The sequence below is a fragment of the Leptopilina boulardi genome, unplaced genomic scaffold (genome assembly GCF_019393585.1).
Source record: "Leptopilina boulardi isolate dan_hultmark-lab unplaced genomic scaffold, ZJU_Lbou_2.1 LbouV2_31, whole genome shotgun sequence".
In the NCBI taxonomy this organism is placed as follows: Eukaryota; Metazoa; Arthropoda; class Insecta; order Hymenoptera; family Figitidae; genus Leptopilina; species Leptopilina boulardi.
The window spans coordinates 547,804-573,434 of NW_026137874.1; the positions used below are offsets into that span (position 1 = coordinate 547,804).

Here is a 25,631-nt window from a genome sequence, read left to right on the forward strand (position 1 = left end):
TATTATTTAAAAAAGAAAATACGATTATGAAAATCATTATTTAATTCAGTTTAAAAAAAAAAATAATAAACGTTGTTTTTGATATTTTTTATTTTCTAGAATACTTATCATTGTTGAAAAGTTGATTAATTTTTATTATTACAATTACACCTTATTATACGAGTTTGAAATCAATTTAAAAACTATATCTACAACTTTTTTTTCGAAAAATCAGCATCCAGTAAAGAAATAACCAGATTTTTTGCATTGCTTTTTGAATGACATAAAAAATAATTTCTGTAAGTAATTAATGGATTTTTTCAATTTCTTTTTTTTACGCAATGTAAACCACTGATTATTTATTTAGGGCTCCGCTGTTCTTCGAGAAAACACACTGAATTAAAAATTCTTTTTTTTTAATATTTAAAATTTACTAAAAATCAATATTAATAAAAAAATCATTCATTTGTTTTTTAAAATGACAAAATTTCAATTTTTTTTCTCTTCAATCAGTGTGTAATCTTTATTTTACAACTATTGATATTAATACTTAATCAGGATAAGATACAATTAGCGCGAAATAATAATTAAAAAAAAAAAACTCAGAAAAATATTTTTTATTTTTTAAAACATATTTGAGAATTTTAGACATTCATTTATTTGCAATGCTATACTTTGTTCTTGTATAAAACGCACGTGCGTCTATTGAAACTTGCGAATCATTTTATTTTTCTTTTTATGGAATAGTGACCATGATCATGGAATTACACTACGTAGATGTTAAATAATTATTTGCGAGAAAAGTCATTTTGCATGTTTAATTAGATATTTTTCCATTTACAAAAAACAAAACCTTTTTAAAATTTATTGTAATAAAATATATTTTTTAACAAGTTTTAATTTCAAATTTTACTGCGAAATTAAAAAAGAAACTTTAATCGCAAATTTTATATAATTAAAAATGGTTTTTGGAGTCGGAATTACACACATAGAATGATGAATGCCTTTTAAGTTTAATTGAAGCTATTATAATTCTCATATGATTATTATTGTCAACTTCTATAATAGAAGTGTTTTTCAAGGATAAAAAATTCCACTTTGAGTTTTCCTGAAGAATTTTTAAAAAATAAAAATTATACTTCTGAGTTTAAAAATACAAAAAAAGTAAACATACATATGAGACATATATTTAAAAATATTTAGTTTAAAAAAAAACAAAATAGTTTATATTTAAAAGCACATAATGCAAAATCTTATTTATACGAATTGATATATCACTCGTATTATCATGATTGATCATGATGAAAAAAAGCGTAACTATAATTATGCATTTACAAGTAAAATACAATTTAATATTATAAAAAAAATAATTCATATATAATCTCAATGAATGTTGTTTTGAATTACATTTCATGTCCAATTAATTATAATTTATATATAATATGTCTTATTTAATGTAATCACTTGAGTAATAATTCAAATTTCGTATTTTTTTATACATTCAAAAAAAAATTTTAATTCAAATTTATAAAAATTTCTCAAATGATTTAAATTAAACATACTTGTTTATAATAATTTTTTAAATTATTGATTACTCATATTCGATTCTTGAGATTACAATTTAATTTTTTTTTTATGAACTGGTAACTAACTTAATTTTTCTTTCTTATAATATATTTTTTATAATATATACTAATTATTAAGAAATAACTTACCTAAGACGAAGATATTTGAGCTTGGATAATCGCGATTGAAAATTATTTTAGATTCAATTTGTATTCACAAAAAAAAAAAAAAATTTTATCTAAAGATTTTAATTAAAACCTTCGTGATTTGCGATTATCCAGTGAATTTTTAATTAGCTTCGAGATATTAAGGTGGCAAAATTTCTATAAAATCATGGAATTTTTCGAAATCTATTAATTTTCTTTTTTTTTTAAGAATCGACAAATTGTGGCATGACAGGAGTACTCTTTCGTCGTGTTTTTTCCAACTGTTGTGATGTGGTGTTTAACAATAATCCAGATTTTCGATTTGTATCGGCACCTTTACCGTTAAATTTTTCCATGGCACGTGTATAGGAACCAGTGCAAACTTTACCCCAAATTTTTCTATCCTCTAAATTTGCACTCGAACGACTTCTCATCTCAATAGTTGAACGTGGAGGAACATCTGATTTTTGTAAATCCGTTGACCATAATGTTGGAATTGTTCGTTTTGAATTTTTACCTTCGTCTTTTTCAAGTGATGTACTTGAACCACGAGTATTTGCATGATGAACATCCTCCCATGACATTCCAATGTCCAATGATTGAACACTCGAGGGCGTTGGACAACTTCCTTCACTTGATAATGATGATGATCTGACAAATGACGGTGGTACGTCTAATTTTGTACTATTTTCTTCATGATGATCATGTTTGAGACGATTTCCAGATGATGGATTTGTGCCATTATTATTATTTGTGTCATTATTATCAACAGGTAAATTATCATTGAGAATAATTTTTGCAATTGTCGTTCGTTTACGAAGATTTTCTAAATTTTCTTTTGGCGTTGTTTGAAAATTGTCAATTTTTTGTAAAATATCTTTGAGATTCACACTGCTATCGGTGAATTTTGACGATGATTTACTAAAAATTCGATGATCATCATCTTTACGAGTATGTGATGTGGCTTGAATTTCAGGATAAATATAGTTTGCTATTCTCTCTTTTTGATAAAGAGGTGATTTTGAACATGTTTTTTGTCCTTTTTCTAAACGATTTATTTTTTCTTTTTCTGTCTTTTCTGATTTTTCATTTTTTAATTTTTCCATTTTCTCTGATTTTTCCGTTTTACCAAATTTGTCAGTCTTTTCAAATTTAGTTGCTTTGACACCATCGACACATTGTTTGTATTTTTCATCAATTCTTGTGTCAAGAGTATTTCGAACTTCGGGTTCCTCGAGAAAATTTGAATCATCAGATGTGATTTTAATTTTATTGCTCTCAAAGGGCCATGATTGATTATAAGTTTTGAATTTAGTTTGATTTATTTTTGTTTCATCAGTTTTTGTATTATTAATTTTTGTTTGATCCATTGTTACTTGATCAGTGATTTTATTTTGCTCTATTTCACATTGATGTGTTTCATTTGCATCGATATCATCATCATCGTCCTCATTACCGGAATCATTATCAAAATCTTTTAAAATACCTTCATTTTTTTCGCTACGTTTTCTTAATTCCTCCCAATTTTTTCGTGGTTTATAACTTGTTTTACGACGAACGATACTTCTTTCAGTGATATTAATGTCGGGAATGAAAAGTCTTAGGGCTTTTGGTCCAGTTGGAAAAGTGACTTCGTTTACACGTTTCTCAGTCATAATTGCCTCAAGGCTTGTTTTTGACGCAACTTCTTGATGTTTATTAAATGCCGAGACTAATTGTGCAACAGTGTATTTTGGTTCTTCATTTTCTGATTCGGAATGTTCGTCTTTATCGTCTGAATTCGCTGAATTATTTGAATGATTCGAAATGTCGGAATGTTGTCTATGACATGGTTTTACTGACAATAGACTACGATCAGGTGCTGTCTCATCGGAATCTTCAGTGAGTGTATCCGATTCAATGGATTGCAATGAGTCGAGATTCTCCTCTGATCCTGATGTTGAACTCTTTAGAACGTCTGCGAAGAAAAATGATTTAATTCAAATTTAAAAATAATTTTTACTGTATCAATAATAATTTTGAGAAAAAAAAAATCTTACCTTGTAGTTTAAGCTCCGATTTTCCAACAGGATCTTGCATCTCTTCAACGTGCTTTTTTCCAATTTTATCAGATTCATCGTTTCTAAAATGTTCACCACTCTCTGCCTTGATGGAACATGGAATCTTGCTTTCGGATCTTTTGACTCCAGGTGAAGGAGGTTTATTGGAAATTTTCGTTGTCAAATGTGATCTATTATTATTATCAGCGTCACATGAAGTCACTAAAGAAGCATTTGATGCGGCAATTTCGACGCTTAATTGTTTAAATATAGGAAGCATATCTTCCGTTTGTGCACGTTGATTTTTTTTTCTTTGTCTCAAGCACTCGAGACTTCGATAAATATCCAAAACACCCTGCGACTTTGATAGACTCTTCAATCCATAAAGTTTTTCCCTTGATCGACCAAAAAGTGGACTTAGAATTTCTTTACTACCAGCGCTTTTATTTCCATTCAATAATAAACATGCTTGTGATTGAATTTGATTTAAACTTCTCATTCTTGATAATAGACCACGAGTTGCACCGAGATTTAAATTTGCTTGCGATTTACTTTGTGCTTGAGTGAGAAGACCTTGTGTTTGTTCTTTGTTTAATAGACAACTTTGACTCATTGCAAGACTTGTTTGCGATGAATTGAGACTTGTTTGAGAATCGGCAGGACTCATCATGTATTCTTCACTTCCTGGTAAACTACCACGACTTCCCGTACGTGTATAACTCAAACACATTTCACTTTGACTTAAAGTGCAATTGAGACCCTGTGTTGTTTGTTCACTTTCCGTGAGATTTGCATTGCTGCTAGCTTGACTCAAAAGTGCTGCACGTCTCAAATTTTCACGGCTCACAACACGTTCTAAAAGTACTTCACGGGATTTTGATAAATATCTTCGTAAATGAGGTGATGCTTGTGTTGGCGCTCCTCTAAGCCATTCGTGACGTAGACATTGTTTCGATGTCATTCGTGCGCTATTTTTTATAAAAAAAAATTAATTAGTATTTTTAAATTGAATTATAAAAAAACAAATTAATCACGTTTAGAAAAATAAAAAGAATTTTTCTATTTAAAAAAAAAAAAAGAAACTCGATAGATATTAATAAGAAATAAAAAAACCTGTTTCGTGATAAAACACATGAATAAATATATATTGTAAAATTGACAATATCTTGGTCTCTCGAAAAATTTAAATTTAAAAATTGAACGCCTACATTTTGCAAAGAAAATGATAATAATTTAAATATTATATTTATACTAACGCATCTTATAGAGTTAAAAGTATCAAATCATTTTTTTTTTTTTTGACAATTGTTCTTTTTTTCATATTTATATATATTTTATCGTAATTTTATGTAAATTCACCTTGGATCAAGCACGAGAAGTTTGGCAACAAAGTCCTTTGCCTGGGCGGAAACGTCCTCAAAAAGTTCCTCTGGGAAGTCAACTTCACCCAAGGAAATATTTTGAAATGTCTCTTGATCAGTTTCACCACCAAATGGTGAGAAACCCGTCAGAAGGACGTATGTCGTTACACCCAATGACCTGCATTTAAATCAAACATACATTTATATAATATTCAATTCAGAATTTGATTCAAACAGTGATGGGTTAACAAGATAGGGATAACAATCACTTTTTCATGAACAACTTTCAGAAACTTTAAATTGTATAAAATTGAATCCGTTTTTTTTATTGAGAATATTTTTGTTTGTGCAAATTTTATTTTTTTTAACACTCACCACATATCAGCCGCTAGTGTTATTGGTTCATAGTGCAAAATTTCAGGAGCTGAAATGAAAATAAATTTAAATAGATTTTTTTAAATTAATAATTTAATGAAAAAAAAATGTAATTAAACAAAAGGAAATAAATTTTTTTATGTCTTCATATTGAATTTCAAGATTCGAAAGGAGTGAAAAACTCTCATTTGTATAATTAAATTGGCATTCAATTACAGAAAGTGATGAATGAAAAAGTTGATATTCGCTGTCTAAATTTACATTTGTAAATTAAAGTTTAATTAGTTCCTTTTTTAATTTCTATTGGTGAGAAAAAATTTAGGGTAAAATCGCAGATGAGTTATAAACATTAAATCATGTTCGTTAACTATTTACTGTTCATTAATTCCATCTACCAAATAAAGTGTCCATCAACTATATCAAAATTTTTTTTTTTTTTGTATTTTATTGTGAATTATATGATGTCAACGTCCTCATTTACATACACATGAAAATACTAAAAATATTGCAAATTTTATCAAGAAATAAAAAAGATAAGAATATTAAGCAAAACAAATATATAAATTCTCTTTTTTTTTAGTATATTTAAATTTAAAAAACAATAAAAATTGTATGCTTTTGAATTAAGAATATTATTAAAAATTGAAATTATTGGGAAAATTTAGTTAGCTTTAAAAATTGAATTGTACTAAAATTTTGCACACAAAAGTTTTTTTGTAAAACAAAATGAATTTTAGAATTTCTATAACAATACACAAGTTTTCAGTGACAATAATGTGGGCGTGAATAACGTACACATGTTTGTGACATCATACTATCGTCTCGCATACCGTGCAGAGAGGTCTTGGCATTGAAATATACGATATGTATAATTTAATACAACACCTTCGCGTTAAAGTTGTGTGTAAAACGAAAAACATATCCGATAAAGTTTCCCATAAAAGCTCATGTTTGTTGCGTATGTACTTTGCGTCGTGATTTTTTGGTATATTCCCAAAACTTCTGTATTTTACATATAATATGTATAAATATATAATAATGCAGAAAGAAAGAGAATTCATTTAAATATTTTTATGATAATCTTCTGATATTGGTGGATTTAATCGCTTTTTATTATCAAACTTCCGTAATATTCGTAATTTTTTTGTATATAGCGAATTGAATTTTAACTGCAAGTTAAATTTTTCAATAAATTTTATATTTATTTAAAAAATTTCTAAAACGAAAATTTCTCACCAACATAATCAGGTGTTCCTAAAATTTCTCTGACTTCAGTACCTTCCAGGACCACTCTAGAGATTTCAAAATCACACAATTTTACATCACATTCCGGAAAACTTCCCATCATTACAAGATTTTGAGGCTAGAAATAAAAGAGAAAAATTTGTTAAATAAATCCTTGAAATTTTACTTTTGAATTTAAATAATAAAATTATATCTCCTGTTAAGAAATAAATATTATTATTAATCATATAGAGAAAAAAAAAGTTAAAATAACTTTTTTTTTTACGACAAAAACGATAAGTCCATTTATATGTCGAGTAAATTTCAATTGAGGGTGTATATATTAAAGAATTATATTGAATCTGCAGTGCGAATACACCAGTCAGTAAATATTATAATGAAACGATGCTTTTATTGAGGATCTTGAGGATCATAAAAGAGTTGACGCTCCAGGAGGTCTGAACAATCGTTGAAGGTAGCCATCATTTCTATATGTAATAATCGAAAATAAAATTAATTTAATATATATATAAATCATTTTTCAATCTCTACTGATTGTTATATTTAAAAAATAATTTGTTATTAGAACAATAATATAAATATTGATGACAGTTTTAAAATGAGGTTAGGTTCAGTATACACTCTCATACAGTGTTGGGTAGGTCTTGAAAAAAAATGTAAAAAATTAAGCAGAGATGGCAGCACAATCGTTCCGGCGTTCAGCCAATAGGAAAGCAGAAGCGAATGTGAAGGGTGCGAAGCGAGCGTCACCCGTCACGTCATTGAGCCATTGGATCTCAGAGGGGATGGACGAAAGGGTGAGTAATTTTATAATTAATTTCTTGTTAATTTGTTTCATTTTGTACATTTTGTTAAGAAATTACATTAAATATTGAATAATTAGCTAAATTGACTTAAATATTTAAACGAATTATTAGATTTTAGTAGCAAAAAGGAAAAATAATAGCATTGCAGATTTCACGGACAAAGAATTGAAATTTTTTTTAATATTCAAGTTAAATGAGTATAAATATATTTAATTTTTAGATGAGAACTTAAATAACAATAAAATAATTAACTTTTTACAAATTTATGTAGTCAGTAATTAAAAAATATATTTGTGTAGTGAGGTTAGAAAAGGGTGGTGGGAGTAGAAGCCATGTAACATTACAGAGTTTGTATGTTAATGGCCAACCCTGTGTACATTTATACAACTTTGACTTTATTTGCAATCCAAGTAGCATTACAGAGTTTGTAAGTTAATGGCCAACCCTGTGTACATTTATACGACTTTGGCAAATTTGCAATCCCGCCATATTTTTCTGTCCCTCGTTAACAATGCCGTTAAAAATTGTTAATCATGAAAAAATAATTATTCACATGTTTGTTTTATGTGTCCAATTAAGTTATTCATTGTAGTTTATAACTATAATTCATTTAAAGTTAGTGTTCACTTGTTTTTAATTCATTTTGTGAAATTATTTGTGCTGCTTTTTTGTATGGATAAAAGGTAAGTTTAGGGAATAAGTTTACGAGCATATTTTATAATATTTTGTGCCAAAATTAATTATTATATTTGTTATAATATATTTTCATGAATAATTAAAAAAAATACTAGTAATGAAGGAGAAAATATTGTTTTTTTATTTCTAAATTTCTATAACTCTGTATATGTATACATGGTGTCATTTGACCTTGAACTTTTCGCTTTTTATGATTATTTTCTGGGCCAATAGATTATAATTGATTATAGTTTGAAAATCAAGGTTAATATAAACGATAACAAAAAAAGGAGATTGTTGTGCTATTATTTTGTATAAAATGTGTATTGTAATTTTTTTGATTTATTTTGAAAAATAATAATTTTTCAGTGAATTTGGAAAATAATTGCGGAGAACATAAAGGATGAGACACATCCAGAGGGTCGTAATTTTCGTCTTCTAGTCAATTCAAGGAAATTCGTGATCGGTGAGTCAAATTTTTTTTAATTCTCTTTTCTTTATTTAAGTTATATATTTTATTGTGTTCTGGTGCTAAAGGGAAATTACTATTTTTTTTGGTATAGTTAAAAAATTTTTAATTGATATTTTTCGTGAAAATTAATTTTCTAATTCATAAAATATAATTTAATTATTTTCGCGTTAAATTAAAAAAAAAAAAAAATTGTTATATAATATTTGCCAAAATCGTGAGAATAATTATTGACATTTGAGAATAAATAATAATAAGAGAGAAAACGCATTCGATTCAATTCTTCGAATGTTAATAATCTGGTTATCTAAAATCTAGAGCAGCTTCCTACACCTATCTTGCAATTCTTACATGCGTTCTCTTTCTCCAGCTCGTATACATGCCACCCTTTTCACCCACGCAAATTGTCTATTTTAGAATTAAGAGAGGGCTGCAAAAATCATTGACACAGTCAATTATCTTTATTTTTAGCTTTTTTTTATTATTGTTGATAGATATTAATTATAATAATAATAATTATTATTACTATTTTTATTATTATTAATTTTTATTGAAACAATAAAAGCTTCCCCTATATGTGATGCGCTCTGAATAAAGGGACGTTAGAAGCAAACGAATTATAGGTTATGTTTACGATTATTTTACCTTGATTAAAAGTTTCTTTTTATTTATATAGAATAAAAATCAGTTTTTATTGAATATTTTGAATGTAATAAAGACTTAAATATCAATAATTTGTATTGAAAATTGATCCTCTGTGTATATTTTCACTTTGAAATTTTGAAACATAACCTATAATTTTTTGCTTCTAAGGTCCCTTTTTTCAGAGCGCGTCACATATAATTTTTCATAAAATTATTTTTCAATAATTACGATAAATAAATAATTATGATACAATTATTGTTGATAGATATTAATTATAATAATAATAATAATTATTATTTTTATTATTATTAATTTTTATTGTAACAATGAAAGCTTCCCCTATATTATAATTTTTCATAAAATTATTTTTCAATAATTACGATAAATAAATAATTATAATACAATTATAAATAATGGTAATTTCATAAAAGGTCCAGTAGATAAAATTCTGACGTAGTTTTAAAAATATTTATTTCGTTTTTATTGAGAAAAAGTATTTGTAGTATACCGAAATAAGCAGGTATATATGTATATATATTATGTGAAAGCATAAAATAGAGGGCAAAAAAAAAAAAAAAAGATTTGCTATAGGTCGTTACGTAGGTCGATTTCCTTTGGTGGTATCCTGTGGACTTATATCAAAGCTGATGTATATATATATATATATTTTTTTTTTTAATGTTGGAGTCTTGAAAATCGAGATCAAGTGACGCGAAATTTCTCCCCAGACTTTTTATATTCTTCTTATATAATTGCTTTCGTTTCTTTTCTATTCACTCGCAGAATGATTCGTTCGTCAAATTTTTATAACTCAACGGACAAATTTTGATGATGCCTATCAATCAAATTCAAAAATAATAATAGTCAAAGCTTTAAATATTTCGATAATAAATTCTCACTTTTAATATTTGAATATTTAATTCAATGTCGATATAAAAAAAAAAATATTTTTCTGTTGTTAATCAAAATGCGAATTTCTTTTTTTTTTTTAATTAAAAAAAATTGATTTTTTTTTTTTTATTAAAAATTATTGTTAAATCATTCTCAGAATATGAATATTTTTTATTTATTTAATTTTTTTAATTGAATTTAAGAAATTAATTTAGCAAAGAATTTAGAAAAAAAAAAGAAAATTGTTTTTTAATGATTTTTCGTAATAACATAGTTTTTTTTTAATTTTTCTTTGTGAAGCTTTATTTGAAAAAAGAGAATTACTTGGACTAAAAAACTTTTTTTTTTTTTTTTTAAATAAATAGAATTACAGTGAAATAAAATTTAATTAGATTGTAGAAAATGGCAGATGTAGGTAAATTAGATGTTTCTGTGAATCAGATACTAAGTCGACTAAGTCTTCGAATAAGGCAAATAAAGTAAACCACCTTGAGCCACACTTGGGTCTCTGTATGATAAGTCAACAGCTCAAAATGATGAACATTTGATTGTATCGCAACTTCCAATTAAATAAAAGAAAAAATATATATATATGCTTTATTGTATTCAATTATATGAACAGCAAATATATAATATGCAAATTAAAAAATTCAATTACATTTATAGTGTAATTTAACTTGATAAAAAATCAATTCAAAAATTTATTAATTATTTTTCTTATTGTAATTAAAAAAAAATTGATTCTTTCCAATTTTATAATAAGAAAAGACTTATTTTGTCAATCATAAGGAAAATATTCCAAATCTAAGGATTTACTATTTCCTGCAAAGATAGCAATAAAAAAATTCTATATTATTATTATTTGATGTTTATTATTAGTGTTAATTTGTAATGCAATTGCATTGCGTTTGCATATTCATATATGATTGTTAATAGAAACATATATAATTTTTTTTTTCGAAGTTATTAAACCCAAATGGAAAAAGACATTATCAATATAAAAAAACGTATAGTGTTTCCGTCAAGAAAGACAAATTAGTGATGTCATTTTACAAAAAGGGTTGGGAAGAAAAAAACTTGATTCACAATATATATATATATATATATATATATATATATATATATATTGATTAGCATTCAGAGCACAACACAATCAGGATCAGAAGAGACACGTTGATTCATGGCCATTTTTATTGGGACCTTCTCTTATGAAACTGTTCTCGTTTCTTTTTGCATCTTCGAGTTATATATATATATATATATATGTATATATAGGCAAAAATTAAAACTTTCAATTTAAAGAATTTAATGATCACAAAATTAGTTCAACCTCGATTCATTTGATTGATAATATTTTTATAATTGGAATTACTAATAGAGGATTTACTATTTTTTATTTTAAATTATTGGGAATTTTTATTTTATTCACATTAAATTTCAGAGATTTTTAAAACAATCTGAATTTTTCTTAACTTGATAAAGGATAAATATTTTAAGAAATATATAAAAATAAAATATAAAAAAAAATAACTTTCTTTTTTACACAGAAAATGAAAAGACATTAAAATAAGCTGCAACGCTTATTATTTTAATCCAATTTTGCTTATTTTAATCCATTTTGGTATTAAAATAAGCAAAATTGGATTAAAATAATAAACGTTGCAGCTTATTTTAATGCCTTTTTAATTTTCTGTGGATTTATTCAATTTTTTTTACTGTTTTAATTTTTATAATAATTTTACTTGTTTTTTTTTTTGGAAAATTTTGGTAAAAATAGTTTTTCATATGGGGGAAAAAAGATATAATATTAATAAATGGTCTTATTATTAAATGGTCTTATATTATTGTTTCACAAATTTTTGGAATAAATGATTGTTTTGGAAATGGAAATTTATATACAGTGAAATAATAATTATTTGTAGCCTTTTGATGAATATATATATATATATATATATATATATATATATATATATATATATATATATATATATATATATGCAAAACGAAGAAATTCAGTTAGATGTTCCCTGAATGGAAACCTTGATCATTTTTTTTCAAACGTGGGCGCTTCTGAATATTCAAAGTTTTTTTTTCCCAATGATGACTTGGTCATGTGGTCAATAATAAATAATGACAACGCACTTATAAATAAATCTCAGTTATATACGGTTTATTATATTCCATGCATTCTCTTTTTTTCATGATGGTTCGTTTTATACATTTTTGTCAAGACTTGTAGTACTTTAAGTTTATTGTTAAATGAATTATTATACAGAATTTTGCATTAAAACAAACGATCAATTGTTATTGTTTTTGTATTTTTGTGATAAATATCTAAATTTTTGAGATTAAATCTGTATTAGAAATTATTTGGTCGAGATATATTCTATTACTTTCTGTTGCGAGCAAAGGTTGTATATCACATTGATAAGAGGACGTTGCTCCAGTTTTATTGCGAGTGTAGGTAAATTATACCTATGAGTTAACCAGGTGATTCACTAACTTCGGGCTACTACATTTATAATACATTTGTATTTGAAAGGTGTGGTTGATTTGCACAAAAATGCGTAGGCAATCTTATCACTTTGAGTTTTGTCAGTCCCTTGTTCTTATTATATTGAACATGATAGTTTTCTATATAATGTGCGCTCGAGATATTAATTATTTTCTTTTATTAAATTATTATTGGCAATAATTATTAAAATTAAAATCATAAAATGATAGCAATAAATAGTCATATTTCCAGTCAAAAAAGTTCTATAGAATTTCACTAGAACGGTTCTATAGAATTTCTATATAAATTCTAGTAAAATCTAATTCTTAAATAAAAAAGACACGAATTTTCTAGCTAATATCGCAGTGATTATGTTGAACAATTTTATTTTTCTTAAAGATCAATGCGTGTAATCATACAACATATATCCAAGTGTCTTTTTAAACAATTTTTCCAAGGAACTTTTTTAATTACCCCTCAATGTTACAACTTTTTTTTCGAAAGCGGAGGTCTCATACTGGGTAGGTGCCACCCATCGTCATTTTCAAGTGGCTGTAAGTTGGAAATGGTTAATTTTATAGAAACAGTAAAATTTGTGGTTGCAATTTAATATTTTTAAAACAATTTTCAATTGATTTTGATTAGAAATATAAAATCTGTAATAACCAAAAAAAAATGTCAGAATCTTATGAAAAAAACATTAACCTTTAAGAAAAATAAAATTGTTTAAAATAATTTATAGCAATCAGCTATAGAATTTATGTCCCTTTTTATTTAAAAATTAGAGTTTACTAGAAATATTCTATAGAATCATTCTAGTGAAATTCTATAGAACTTTTTTTGACTGGGTTTGTATTATTAGGAAAAATTCGTTTTTATCATTCAAAAATCGTCAATTTTCAATGTGGAATTGAACTTGTATCATTGAGAATATATATAGTAAAAAGCATCAGACATATATATTAAATCTTTTTTAAACCAAAGTCCGTGTGTAACCTCTGTGACCATAAATCGTATATGGTTGTTCGAGTCATCGTTCTGCCCTATAAAATTCTCCTTCATCTTATTTTGTTAGTGATTGAATTCTATCAAATCATCTAATAATACAATTAATTAAAAAAAACATAATTTTTGTTACTTCCAAACTGTCTGGAGTTTCTGTCAGTTTTATTGCTCCTATTTGTAGTTTTACTATTTCATAAATAATTTTTTCTATTTTCCATACAGTTTTTGAAAGTAGTAAAATTATAATTTTTTTTTTTAATTTTTTTTTTCTTCGTTATTATAATGAAGAGGGGTTGTCTAGGTTTTGTTTTAAATTATAAAAGGGAGTATATATATATAAACACATTGTCCCTGGATTAATATCGTTAATACCACCAATAGAAATTGTCGGTGATATCGGGACATCAGGTCGACCGTGAACCATGTTCCTGACGATGAAGTACCAGTTGCCCGTGTGTCAGACACAATCAGTAAAATAATAATGAAAAGAATAAAGAGAATCATGGAAAGGTTTAATTACGACCTCTTGTGCTGTCGTTTTACGTAGCTCCCAAGGCGCGACGACAATTTGCGATAAGTATCCAGAAAACAAATTGGATTTCCTTTTACGGGCCTATCCCGCATGAACAAAGGGCTGTTTAAAAAAAAAGTTTTCCTCCCCAACCGCGAATTTACTAGCGCAATTGCTCTATAATAATTATATAAAATTAGTCAATTTTTAATTTAATTTTTATAGAAAGTAATTTAATATTATTAATTTACAAATTTAACAATTTATTAATAAGTTGAATAATTTTTTTTTAAAACATTAATTTATAAATATTAATATTATAGTAACATCGATTAATTCATTGAAAAAAAATATAATGAAATTTTGTTGAAAGTATAATTAAATGAGTACGAGAGATAAGGTTATATAGTAAATCATATTTAATTAAGGAAGCTGTGGAAGTAGATTTTAGTTCTTTCTCTGACGAATTCACAATATTATAATTATTATTATATAGGTTTTATTACCTCGACTTAAGTCGAGGTAATCCATAATGTGGGTGTTGGATAAAAATATCTTTCTCTCGTGAATAATATAAGAAAAGAGAACGGGCCCCCAGTGTATGAAGTCTATTTTGATTGTCGAGGTCAAGAGACCCCTTTACAGGACCCTTACATTGGATCCCTCGTTAAGGTCGAGGCCAATCGTTATCCTCGATGGTCTCCTATATATATATCGGGTTCGTTGTTCTCACCAGATTCGAGCATCCTCCATCAAGGATGAATTCGTTATATTTTGTTTCGTCATAATTTAAAAAATTTTTCATCTAGATTCTGTTACTGCAAAATTTATGAATCGAAAATTATTAATCAAAAATCTAGGTGATAGAATTTTTAAATTATAGTAAATTTGTGATAGTTTTTTTTTTGAAATAGTTCTTTTTTGATAATTTTAATTCTTGTTTGGTAATTCATTGGTAATTGAAAGTTAAAAATATTGTGTAAGTAATTTCTGTATAGAGAATAGATAAATTTACAATGTGGAAAGGGTGATGTAGTGGTTGAAATGAAGGAAAAAGAGAAGGCGGTGGTTGCACTAATTATTCATTAAATCGACCAATCGCATTCAATGCTTAAATCCCGTCTTTTATCCTTCGAATGTTATAGCAAATCTTTCTTTCTTCTCGTCTTTACATATTATAACTAAAGATAATTGCTTATCACTCATGAAAAAAAAGAAACATTAAATAAAGTCAGGGCAACACGTTGACATACTCAAGTCTCTTGGCGCGCAACTGCATTTTTTTTTTTATTTTTTATTATTCTCATTATCGTCAACTTTATTAATATCCTTCTTCTTCTCCTCTCTCCGTGTAATATATATATATGATAAATTAAAGCTTTAAGTTGGCAATATTTATTGAAAATTCGACTCACCATGAACTCTAACTTATAAAAATTAATGATAACAATTTATTATATCACAATTAATAACTCTATAATCCAAATTAATTGTTTAAATTAGATAAAATTATACATTTAATTTTCCATTTTGTATAAAAGATGCGCACATGAATTAAAATTTATGATAACGATTTGTTAAAATAAAATTGCAATAATTTGGCCATTTGGATAATCTTTATGTAGTTCTTTGTCTCTTTGCGCCTCTATAGAATATATGGTTATAACATCATTATTCCATTACGGAACTTCTTTTCATTATAATTACTGATATTTTTCCTTTTTTATGCAATTATATCGATATTATTAATGTTGATGATTAAAAATTTTTGTTGATAGTCATTTAGATCTATTAATACATTGGATTAATGATAATTTTTTGATGAATAAAAAATTGGATTTGAATCGTTAATAATTTTGATGAATAAAAAATTCGATTGATCGTAATTTAGATAAATGTGATAATTTTGATGAATAAAAAAATTGGATTGATGGTAATTTAGATAAATTATCAAAAAAAAAAATCGAAAAATATTTTGATGAATAAAAAATTGTATTGATGCATTGAAAACAAATTTATTTAATTCAAATTATTAATGACTTTAACTATTGTCACACAGAAAATTAAAAGGCATTAAAATAAGCTGCAACGCTTATTATTTTAATCCATTTTGGTATTAAAATAAGCAAAATTGGATTAGAATAATAAGCGTTGCAGCTTATTTTAATACCTTATAATTTTCTGTGCAAATAATTTACTTGAATCAAATAATTTTTATTCGAATTAAATAAACTGTATTTTAACCAGTAATTTCTGTAATTGAAAGTAATTAATTGACTCGAATAATAATTATTGATTATTGAATTCGAATAAATATTTATTTGATAACAGTCAAGTAATCGATTATTTGAATCAAATTTTTTTTCCCACTGTGGTAATTTGAAGCAATGCAATAATTATTTTGATGAATAAATATTTGCGAATTGATGCGATAATTTATAGATCTATAATAATTTGGATCAATAATAATTGATGAATAAAAATTTAGATATAATTTGAATTGATCGCGATTGGATCGATAATAATTTAGGATTAATTATACTTTGTATTGAGAATTTTTAGGATTAATGACCAGGTAATTAATTAGAGGATAAAATTAATTTATTAAATGAATGTAAGTTCTCTTTTTAATCGAAAATTAAAACTTGATGGTAGTTTTAAATTCTCTATATTATTATTAACATTAATGATTTGATTCGCTTCCGAATAGTTTATTTGCGTTAAAGTTAAAACCTTCTGGTTTACCTATAAAGACCCTCGATACACATATGTATATGAAAAAGACACGGCGAGTCGACTAACACAAATGAAAAATAAGCGAGTATTGTACGACCTTTTATGGGTCGAACTTACCTTGATGTCCAAATGGGCGATATTTCTTTCGTGGAGGTAGGCAAGTCCTTCCACTAGCTGTCTGACAAAGTGGACCACGTCACCTTCGAGGGGCACCAAATCACCGTCTATCAGCGTTTGCAGGTCTCCGCCAGGTGCGCTGAAAAAAAAAAAAAACAGAAATCATCAACAATTGCAATATATATTTATTTATTTATTATTTGCGCGCACACCGACAAGTCATTGTTGTCGTTAAATTAAATGGCCAATTGCCGCTGTTGCACTCTCAAAGTGCCTTTCGATTTCCTCTCCTTCTCTCACTCGCACACAATGCAAATGTGTTTTCGAAATTCTTTTTTTTTTTCACCATTAAGCTAGGTCGATGTAGTAGTAAGTAGTCCCTCTATACATAAAACAGTATCAACATTGCCAATAACCTTTCTTGTATTATACGTTTCTCCAACACCGACCCAATAAACAGGGAATGCCAGACTTTAAATTCAATTTATTTATCTTTGCTGTTTTTTTTTTATTTCTTTTATACAGAGCGACAAAAAAAAATTTTTTTTTCTTTTGAAATTCTTTTCTTTTTGTTTACTTTCCTTTCGAGAGCTACATGCGCTTGAAAGTGAATTATCATTTGATTGAAATTCGTTTTTCGTATATATACATATACAAAAGACGCATTTTGTCGTGTGGGAAGAAAAGAAAATTCCGTCCTTGACTAATATATATATATATGTGTGACTATATAGCATTGCTTTAATTCACTAGGAAAAATAGTTGCGTCAACCTTAATTATTATTGCCGAGAGAATTGTTCTCACATGGTCATGGTCATGATCGTAAATTCTACTACATATTGATTTTTTGTCCATTTTTTTTAATAGAAAAAAATTACGTCTTTTTAGCAAAATTTAATATTATAATAAAAAAAAGAATTTTTAGATAATTTAGAGAGGAATTTTATAATTAATTAATTAATTAATTTTTGACTTACTATTCCATGACTAAAATGATTTCCTTGGGTGTTTCGTAGACATCGTGTAGACGAACGACTCGAGGTGATTGTGAACATAATGATAGTAATGCTATTTCATGCCTTAATTCTGCACTACAATCTGCATTAAATCTGTTCCTAGACGAATATTTGGCTGCATATAAAATTCCAGATGATCGCGCTCTGCATTTAAATACCTTCGCCCACTGACCGCTGAAAATAGATAATTTTGAAATTAATTAATTAAATTTTTATTACTTCCTATATATTAACTTTTTTATATTTTTTAAATATATTTATATATATATATTTTTAAATATATTTTTATATAAAATAATATCATTATATGTATACGTTTAATTATAACTTCTTTGTTTACTTTTATTTTGCAAAAAAAAAAGAAAGTATAAAGTCACAATATCCGACACTTGATAATTATCTTATTAATTATAAAAGGCGTATAGTATCATTTAAATAAATCAAAAGTAATTAAGGATTCTAGTTTGAAAATTAAAATATTAATTAAAAGCAACTAATTAACTTGTTATATCGAGAACTTGCTAGAGAAAAAGAGGTATAGAGAATGCAAACAGGTTTCCTGTATGATTGCTCCTGTTTTTTTTTTTTTTTTATTTATTGATAATAATTTATTTAAAAAAATTTCGTATATGTCAGTGACTCGCGTTGTCGTCAAGGGGCTTCCTTCTTTCTTCCTGTAATTTGCCAAAGAGCGGGAAATGAAATTTTATACGCGCGACAAAACCGCTCTTTCGTCCTTGAAAGGATCTTGCGCGACGACAATTCAAAAATAGAGTGTATGGTCAGGATTTGCAGGAGTAAAGAGTGTGATGACCGACGTAAAGAGAGGGAGGTAGGGAAAAAAAAACGCTCCTTTCAATGAGAATTCGGAACTTCAAGACGGCGAAAATAAGGATCTTTTTGTATTCCTAAGATTTATTGCATTATACTTTTTTATGAAACGCTACATGACTTTTTAATCTCAGTTACAAGATTCAAGATTATTTTCATGTTTTTCGTATGTATATATATATATATATATACTTCCGTGATTGTATTTAAAAATTCGCAATTCAAAGGAAAGCGCATATACAAATCAAAATGAAATATATTCCAGGTTTATATATTTTATTTGCGTGAAAGTGAATTACCATTATAAAATGTTAAAATTAATTTTTCTTTGAGACAGGAGAGAAAAATTAATTTAAAAAAATTATTTATATTTTGATTTAAAAAAATTTTGATTCGATTAAAAATTTTATTTAAAAATAAAATTCGATTCCTAATTTTTTATTTCAAAATAATAAATATTTATAAATATTTATCTCTGAGATAAATATATTTTTATTTATAATTGTGAAAAAAAAAATTCCGTACTTATTGTACACGAAAAGAGATTATTTTGTATCTTCGATATATATTTATATTATTAGGGAAAAATTGTAGATGAACGTTAGAAGACGATTTAATTAAAAGATGAAAGATTAATTGTATTGAGGGGGGTTTGTGTGAGTATAAAAAAAAGATGATGATGATGATGATGATGATCGTCATCGAAGATTCTATAGCGGCTTTTAGTGGCAAGGCCGACGCCATGGCGCCTGGCAAGGTTGAACCAAACGTGCAACGTATTTTCGCTTTCTCAGTTAAGTAAGTTCCTTTATGCATCAGAGCTCAACGACATTTTAATATCTCAGTAAGATGTACGATCTTGGAAGCTCGTCGTCCACACGCGCCACTGAGCTTTATAGTGTTTGTCTTTTTTTTTTCTTTTATCTCCTAAAGACATCATTTTTCAAACATTAAATGTGATTTTACTTTTCTTAATTATATTCCTTGACGTTTTTTTCATTATTTGTAACAAAATAAATAGTTTTTAAAAAAATTTCGAAATTTTAAAGAAAATAGTATTTTTTAATACACACGAAAAAAAATTACCTGAAACAGCGAAAGATTTCACTAGAATAGCTATACACTTATTTTTGTTAAATTCGGAAATGAAATTTTTTTATAGTTTTCTATATTTTCATTTTTCTTTTTGCAGATTCTATCCTCAATGGCTTGTGGTGTTACGTCCTTCAAATACAATGGCCCAAGGAAAAAAAGGATATCTTATCAGGAAGGACACAGGATTCTCCAGTTTCAGACTTTTTAGAACTCGGTCTATTTTTACGGTTATTTTTCACATTTTCTGAATGGAAATTTAACTTGAAAGTAGGGATCTCCGAATGCTATTTAGTTTGAAAGAATGTTCTTGAAGCTGAAAATTCGTCATTAAGGTAAATATTTTATTTTTTTTCGTGCATGTTAAATTATTTTCATAATTATTTTAGCAGACTGCTTAAAATAATGAAAAAAATATCCTTTTATGCCAATTTTTATAAATTAATTATATGTGTATGTTCGTGGCTTTGCGGTTAGATTGTCGACTTGCGAACGTTAGGGTCCCGCGTTCAATTCCCGGCGTTAGGATTTTTTCCAAAATTTTCTCCGATAACTATAAATTGATTAAAATTATAAATTAAAATTATTCCTCGATATAATATCAATGAAATTTATTATTAATAATAATTGAAATTAAAAATACATTTTTGATATATAATTAATGGTAGTTTTGATCAATAATAATTAAAATTAAAGCAATTGCAATAGACTGTAATAGTAATTTTGATCATTAATCATTTAAATCAATTGGATTTTTGATTAATTGTAGTGTAAACAAATTATAGTCATCATTATTAATTTATTATCCTAATTCTTTTTATTATTATTTAATTTTTTTTATTTTCATTATTTTTATTATTATTATTATTATGGATTATTAATATAATTATTGGTTATTAATTTTTTCTATTAACGCCATTATTATTATGAGTCAAAATGTCGAGTGGGTCTTTTTAAATCACCGAAAGTTGCGTTTCAAAAAAAAAAAAATCAAATGTGATTTGTAACTGTGACTGCATATGGTAAAGGGAAAAAAAATATCTGATTGGTGTTGTAAACAAGTTTTGCGAGGGAGAAAATTTGACAATTTGATTTTTCATGCAATCACTACTTGTCTGTATGATTAACCAATACACATTAATTGGAAATTAGTTTGTATTTTATATATACGTTCGTTATGATGTATATCACGTATACAAATTTTCTCCCAAATTGTACAGAGGGGACAAAAAACAAAATAAAAATGATGAATATATGAAATGTCGTATATATGTATATGAATAAGATGATCAAAAATTAATTGAACATGTCAATATAAATTATGAGACAGTGAAAAAATTACTTTCAAGTTATTTTTTGATGGCTCCATTTGTAATTGACGTGTTTCAATATAATAAGTTTGAGATATATTTAATTTTTTGTATTACAACATTACTTATATTTATATAAATTATTTAGATGTACACGAATTTATTTCCTTGTCATTTTGATTATAGTTTATGAAAAATTTAATTTTTAAAATTTGTATTTTAGTGTTCAGATCTTACTCTCTAAATCTGCTCTCTAAATCTGAATTAGTAAAAATGTTTACTAATTTGAATTAGTGACTCTCTTTTTGCTTCTGAAGTAGTAAAAGTTTACTAATTATTAGTAACTTTTACTAACAATTAGTAAAAATTAACTAATTCAGAAGCAAAAAGTGAGTCACTAATTCAAATTAGTAAACATTTTTACTAATTCAGATTTAGAGAGTGAATCAGTAGAAATTTTACTAATTCAATCAGTACTTTTCATTTTAACTGAAGTTTCAGTTATTTTTTGAAATATACTAATATAATTAGTGAATATGCAAGCAATAGAAAAAAACTTATGTAAATCAGTAATTTGTATATAACATAACCTTAAAAATTAACTATTAAATCAGTAGATTTTGCGTCCGACGCCATATATTTATATTACTGATTCAATCAGTAATTGATATTTTACTAATTGAATCAGTAAATTTGTACTAATTGTCAGTTGCACAATTCTCGCTATAGCAATTAGTAGATTTCTACTGCTAATCAGTAAAATATGACTGATTCAGATTTAGAGAATTTATTTAATTATTAAATATTTAGTAATTATTAATTAAATAATAATGGAAATTAATTACAGTAATTTAATAATTAATAATAATAATTAGTATTATTATTCATAATAATTAATTAATAATCAGAACAGTAGTAAAGTTTGCTATACTTAAGGTGTTAAAGTTGTCAAGAAAATCGTTAGATTGACAGGGAATTGTTAATTTATTTATAATAATTGTCCTTTCAAAGAGGCATAAATCTCACTTGACTAATGCTCCGTAAATTGAATAGTGGGCAAACAATAGTAGCTCCTGTTTCACTATTTAGATTACTATCTATTACGCGATTTAATCGCGGTTAGATTCAGATAAAGGATATTGATGCTGTTATAAATTATCATTAAATGAATAAATCTGGAGGACAAAAACACAATCTTGAATACAAATCGAGGCTTTGTTTGATATTTGATACGAATATCAACCTCCATTTTAATTTAGATTTAAAAAAAATTTCCTAATATGTGTTTTTAATTGTTTAGTTTCTAAATTTTATTTCAGATTTAAATAAATATTTCTTCAAAATTAATTTCCAATTGATATTAGAAAAGCGATTATATTTAAAAATTATTATTACAATTGATTATTTAAATAAATTCTATTTTTTTTTTTGAAACTTCATTAGATTTACGTAAAATATTAATAATTATAGAATATTAAATTAAATTATCAGAAAAGAAAATAGAAATGATGAAAAATAACATTTTATCTTACAATGTATATATGTGAGTGGTGTTGCATTTACTTTTAATTAATTTTATAAGTGATAATGATACTCATATAAGACATTTTGTCGATCATAAGAATGTAGCTTTTAATTAAATTTTTAAAATACATATATTGTACCGTGAAGAATTTTAAAATGTCAAATGAAAATTACTTTTACGAAGGATAAATTCATTTGATGCAAGGAGAATAATTCCACGAGGTCGACTTGTCAAAAAAAGTGATTTTCGCGTGGGATATGGGAATGAAATAATTTAGGTGGTTTTATTTTTTGTATACAATCTGATCGTAAAAAGAAATTATCATATTTTATCATTTTCCTCTAATTGAATTCTATTTGGATTTGAAAAGAAAATATTTAAAATTTTGTATAAAAAATTTTTTTAAAAATAATTTTGATGAGAAATTAAATATTGTACCTTGCGAATGGTTTTGGATCGATTTCATAGTGCTCAGAAATTGGTCCTGTTTTCACGACTCTGGCAAGCTGTGCTTCCTGAACTAAAACAAGTCCCTCTTTAACATGTTGCTCACTCCATTGGACCCTGCATCTTCCTCTGCATCGTTCAGTTCCTGTCGATCGACAAGTCCCACGCTTTCCCTTTGATGAGGAAGTCTTGGGCGCTGCAGTTTGCAAATTCTTATGTTGTGGTCGTGGAGAAGTTTTACGTGACGACGACATTGTCGGTGCTTGGTGACTCGACTGATAAATCATCTTTATAACAATTTCTTCAAAACACTATATACTTTCCCTATTGCATAAATTTTTAAATTTCTTATCTTATTCTTCTTATTATTATTTTCTTATAATCTCTACATCAATTCATTTTCAATATTTATTCAATTGTGCCAAAAAATTTGATTCTCATGGAAAATTTTTCACATCCTTTTAGGGAAAAAGTTTTCTTATTTTCAAGTTTTCCTATAATATTTTTGTGCTTGAAACATTAAATTTCACCTTCTTACATTAACTTTCGAATTTTAATTTATACTTTCGAATTTTAATATTCTACACTTGAAGTGATAGATCTTTAATATTCTTTATGCATCCGTATATTGATCATCCAAGGCATTAATTTGATCGAGTCTTGCTCGAAAGAAAGAGAGAGAGAGAGAGATCAGAACGTAACTCCAAGTTCGGATCGTTACACCTCGTCACGCTTATGTCACTGCCAGAGTCTCGAATTTACGAGATAATCGTTATTCGTATCGACGTGCGATCCTCGATCATTCTACACTAATGAGCACTTCTTTTTCGACACGCTTATTATTATTATTATTATTATTTATTCCCTATGACGTGAAATTTCATTATCGTCGTCGTTTATATAAAAAAAAAAAAATCCCACCATCAATCGAAATAAACTTTTTGTTAATTTAATGATGTGAAATCGACGATTCAACTTTTTTTTCTTGACTGGTCCACGTTTTTGACACTTTACATCACTCGCGATTTATATCCAAAAGATTTGATCCTTGATTGTCACTCGTCGTTAGGACGATCCCAGAAGATTTCTGAAAAATATTTAATAGTAAAATGTAATTTATATTATTGTTCTTTTTTTTTTAAAATAAATTATCGATTTTTTTTAGAAACACTTACATTTTTTTATCGCAGAATATTAAAAAAATGCCACCGAAGTTAAAAAAGTTTTTTAAAAAAATCGCTTGGCAAAAATTTGAGAATAGAAAATTATTGTAAATTTTGAGAAAGCTCTGATTAGAATGAAAAAAAAACAATAATATGAGCCGCGTAGCGTGGCGGATTAATGAGGATCTCTCCTCACATCCTGGCTAACGATTAAAATCACGATCACGGGAGATCACTCGCCTCGGAATCACGTTTCACGGTCCAGCGCGAGTCTGAAACTGACTTTCATCCAATGAGTACACTTGAGTTTGGTATACTCCGGTATTGCGCCGATCAAAGGCTCTTTCATCTTTGTTCCTCTCTCTTAATGACAGATATGTGTCTCGTGTCTTCTGGAATATATCTTTTATTTCATTCTGTTTTTCTACCTCTTTCTCATTCTTATATATATATATATATACATGTGTGTTTGTGCATTTAAACACGTCTTGCCCCCCTCCTTTAAAACTTCATTTCCCACCTTTCCATCTTCTTTCTGGACCAAGGAGTATAGCAGTTGACTTTCTGACGTAGGAGGCATACCTGCGTCAGGGCCGAACAAAGCATGAGTTTTATCACTTCTTTTGTCTAATCATAGAATATATGCACAAAGACTCTTAAATGAATGACTTATGAGCTTTGACTAGATACTAAATTATTTTATCATCAGAGTTTATACTGCTGATCATCCATGAAAAATTTTCATAAGCAAAATTTCCTCGATTATAAATATTGATAAACATTTATTTATAAAATTTCAATTTCACAAAAAAAATAAAAAGGAAAATTATTATTAAATTAACTTTAAATAATATATAATGAGAATTAATTTAAACTACCATATTGATTTAATATGAAAATATTAAAATTTATTATAAGAACACGATAATGACAATTATAAATATATTAAACCAGAATAATTAAATTTAATTTATCTAAATAAAATATTTGTTAAAATATTTTTTTAAATGTTTGTTTTTTCATGTTACAGATATAAACCGTAAAGCAAAAGGAGTTTACTGCAGAGCAGAACACGAAGATAATACACCGCAACTGAGTAAAAATTCCATGTAAGTTAATAATTTCTTTCATAATGTTTAATTTTAAAATAAGGCGCCGTGCATTTTTTGATCGAGACACCAGGGAT

At 26.5% G+C, this 25,631-nt stretch overlaps 1 protein-coding gene across 2 annotated transcripts; it reads right to left on the bottom strand.

Annotated features, from left to right (window-relative positions):
- Nucleotides 1-72: 72 nt before the first annotated feature.
- On the bottom strand, nt 73-24,731 carry LOC127283139 (striated muscle preferentially expressed protein kinase-like). Of its 2 annotated transcripts, XM_051307828.1 has the most exons (9): nt 24,458-24,731; nt 23,274-24,369; nt 18,039-18,251; nt 17,061-17,199; nt 6,703-6,829; nt 5,467-5,515; nt 5,090-5,269; nt 3,731-4,698; nt 73-3,648 (listed from the first exon to the last, which is right to left on the bottom strand). In XM_051307828.1, exons 2-9 carry the CDS (start codon nt 23,567-23,569, stop codon nt 1,916-1,918), a joined length of 3,705 nt encoding a protein of 1,234 aa, XP_051163785.1. In that variant the 5' UTR covers nt 23,570-24,369; nt 24,458-24,731; the 3' UTR covers nt 73-1,915. The 2 variants fall into 2 exon arrangements, with proteins under 2 accessions (XP_051163785.1, XP_051163786.1); XM_051307829.1 differs by lacking the exons at nt 17,061-17,199; nt 18,039-18,251; nt 23,274-24,369; nt 24,458-24,731 and adding an exon at nt 6,965-7,321.
- Nucleotides 24,732-25,631: the final 900 nt, after the last annotated feature.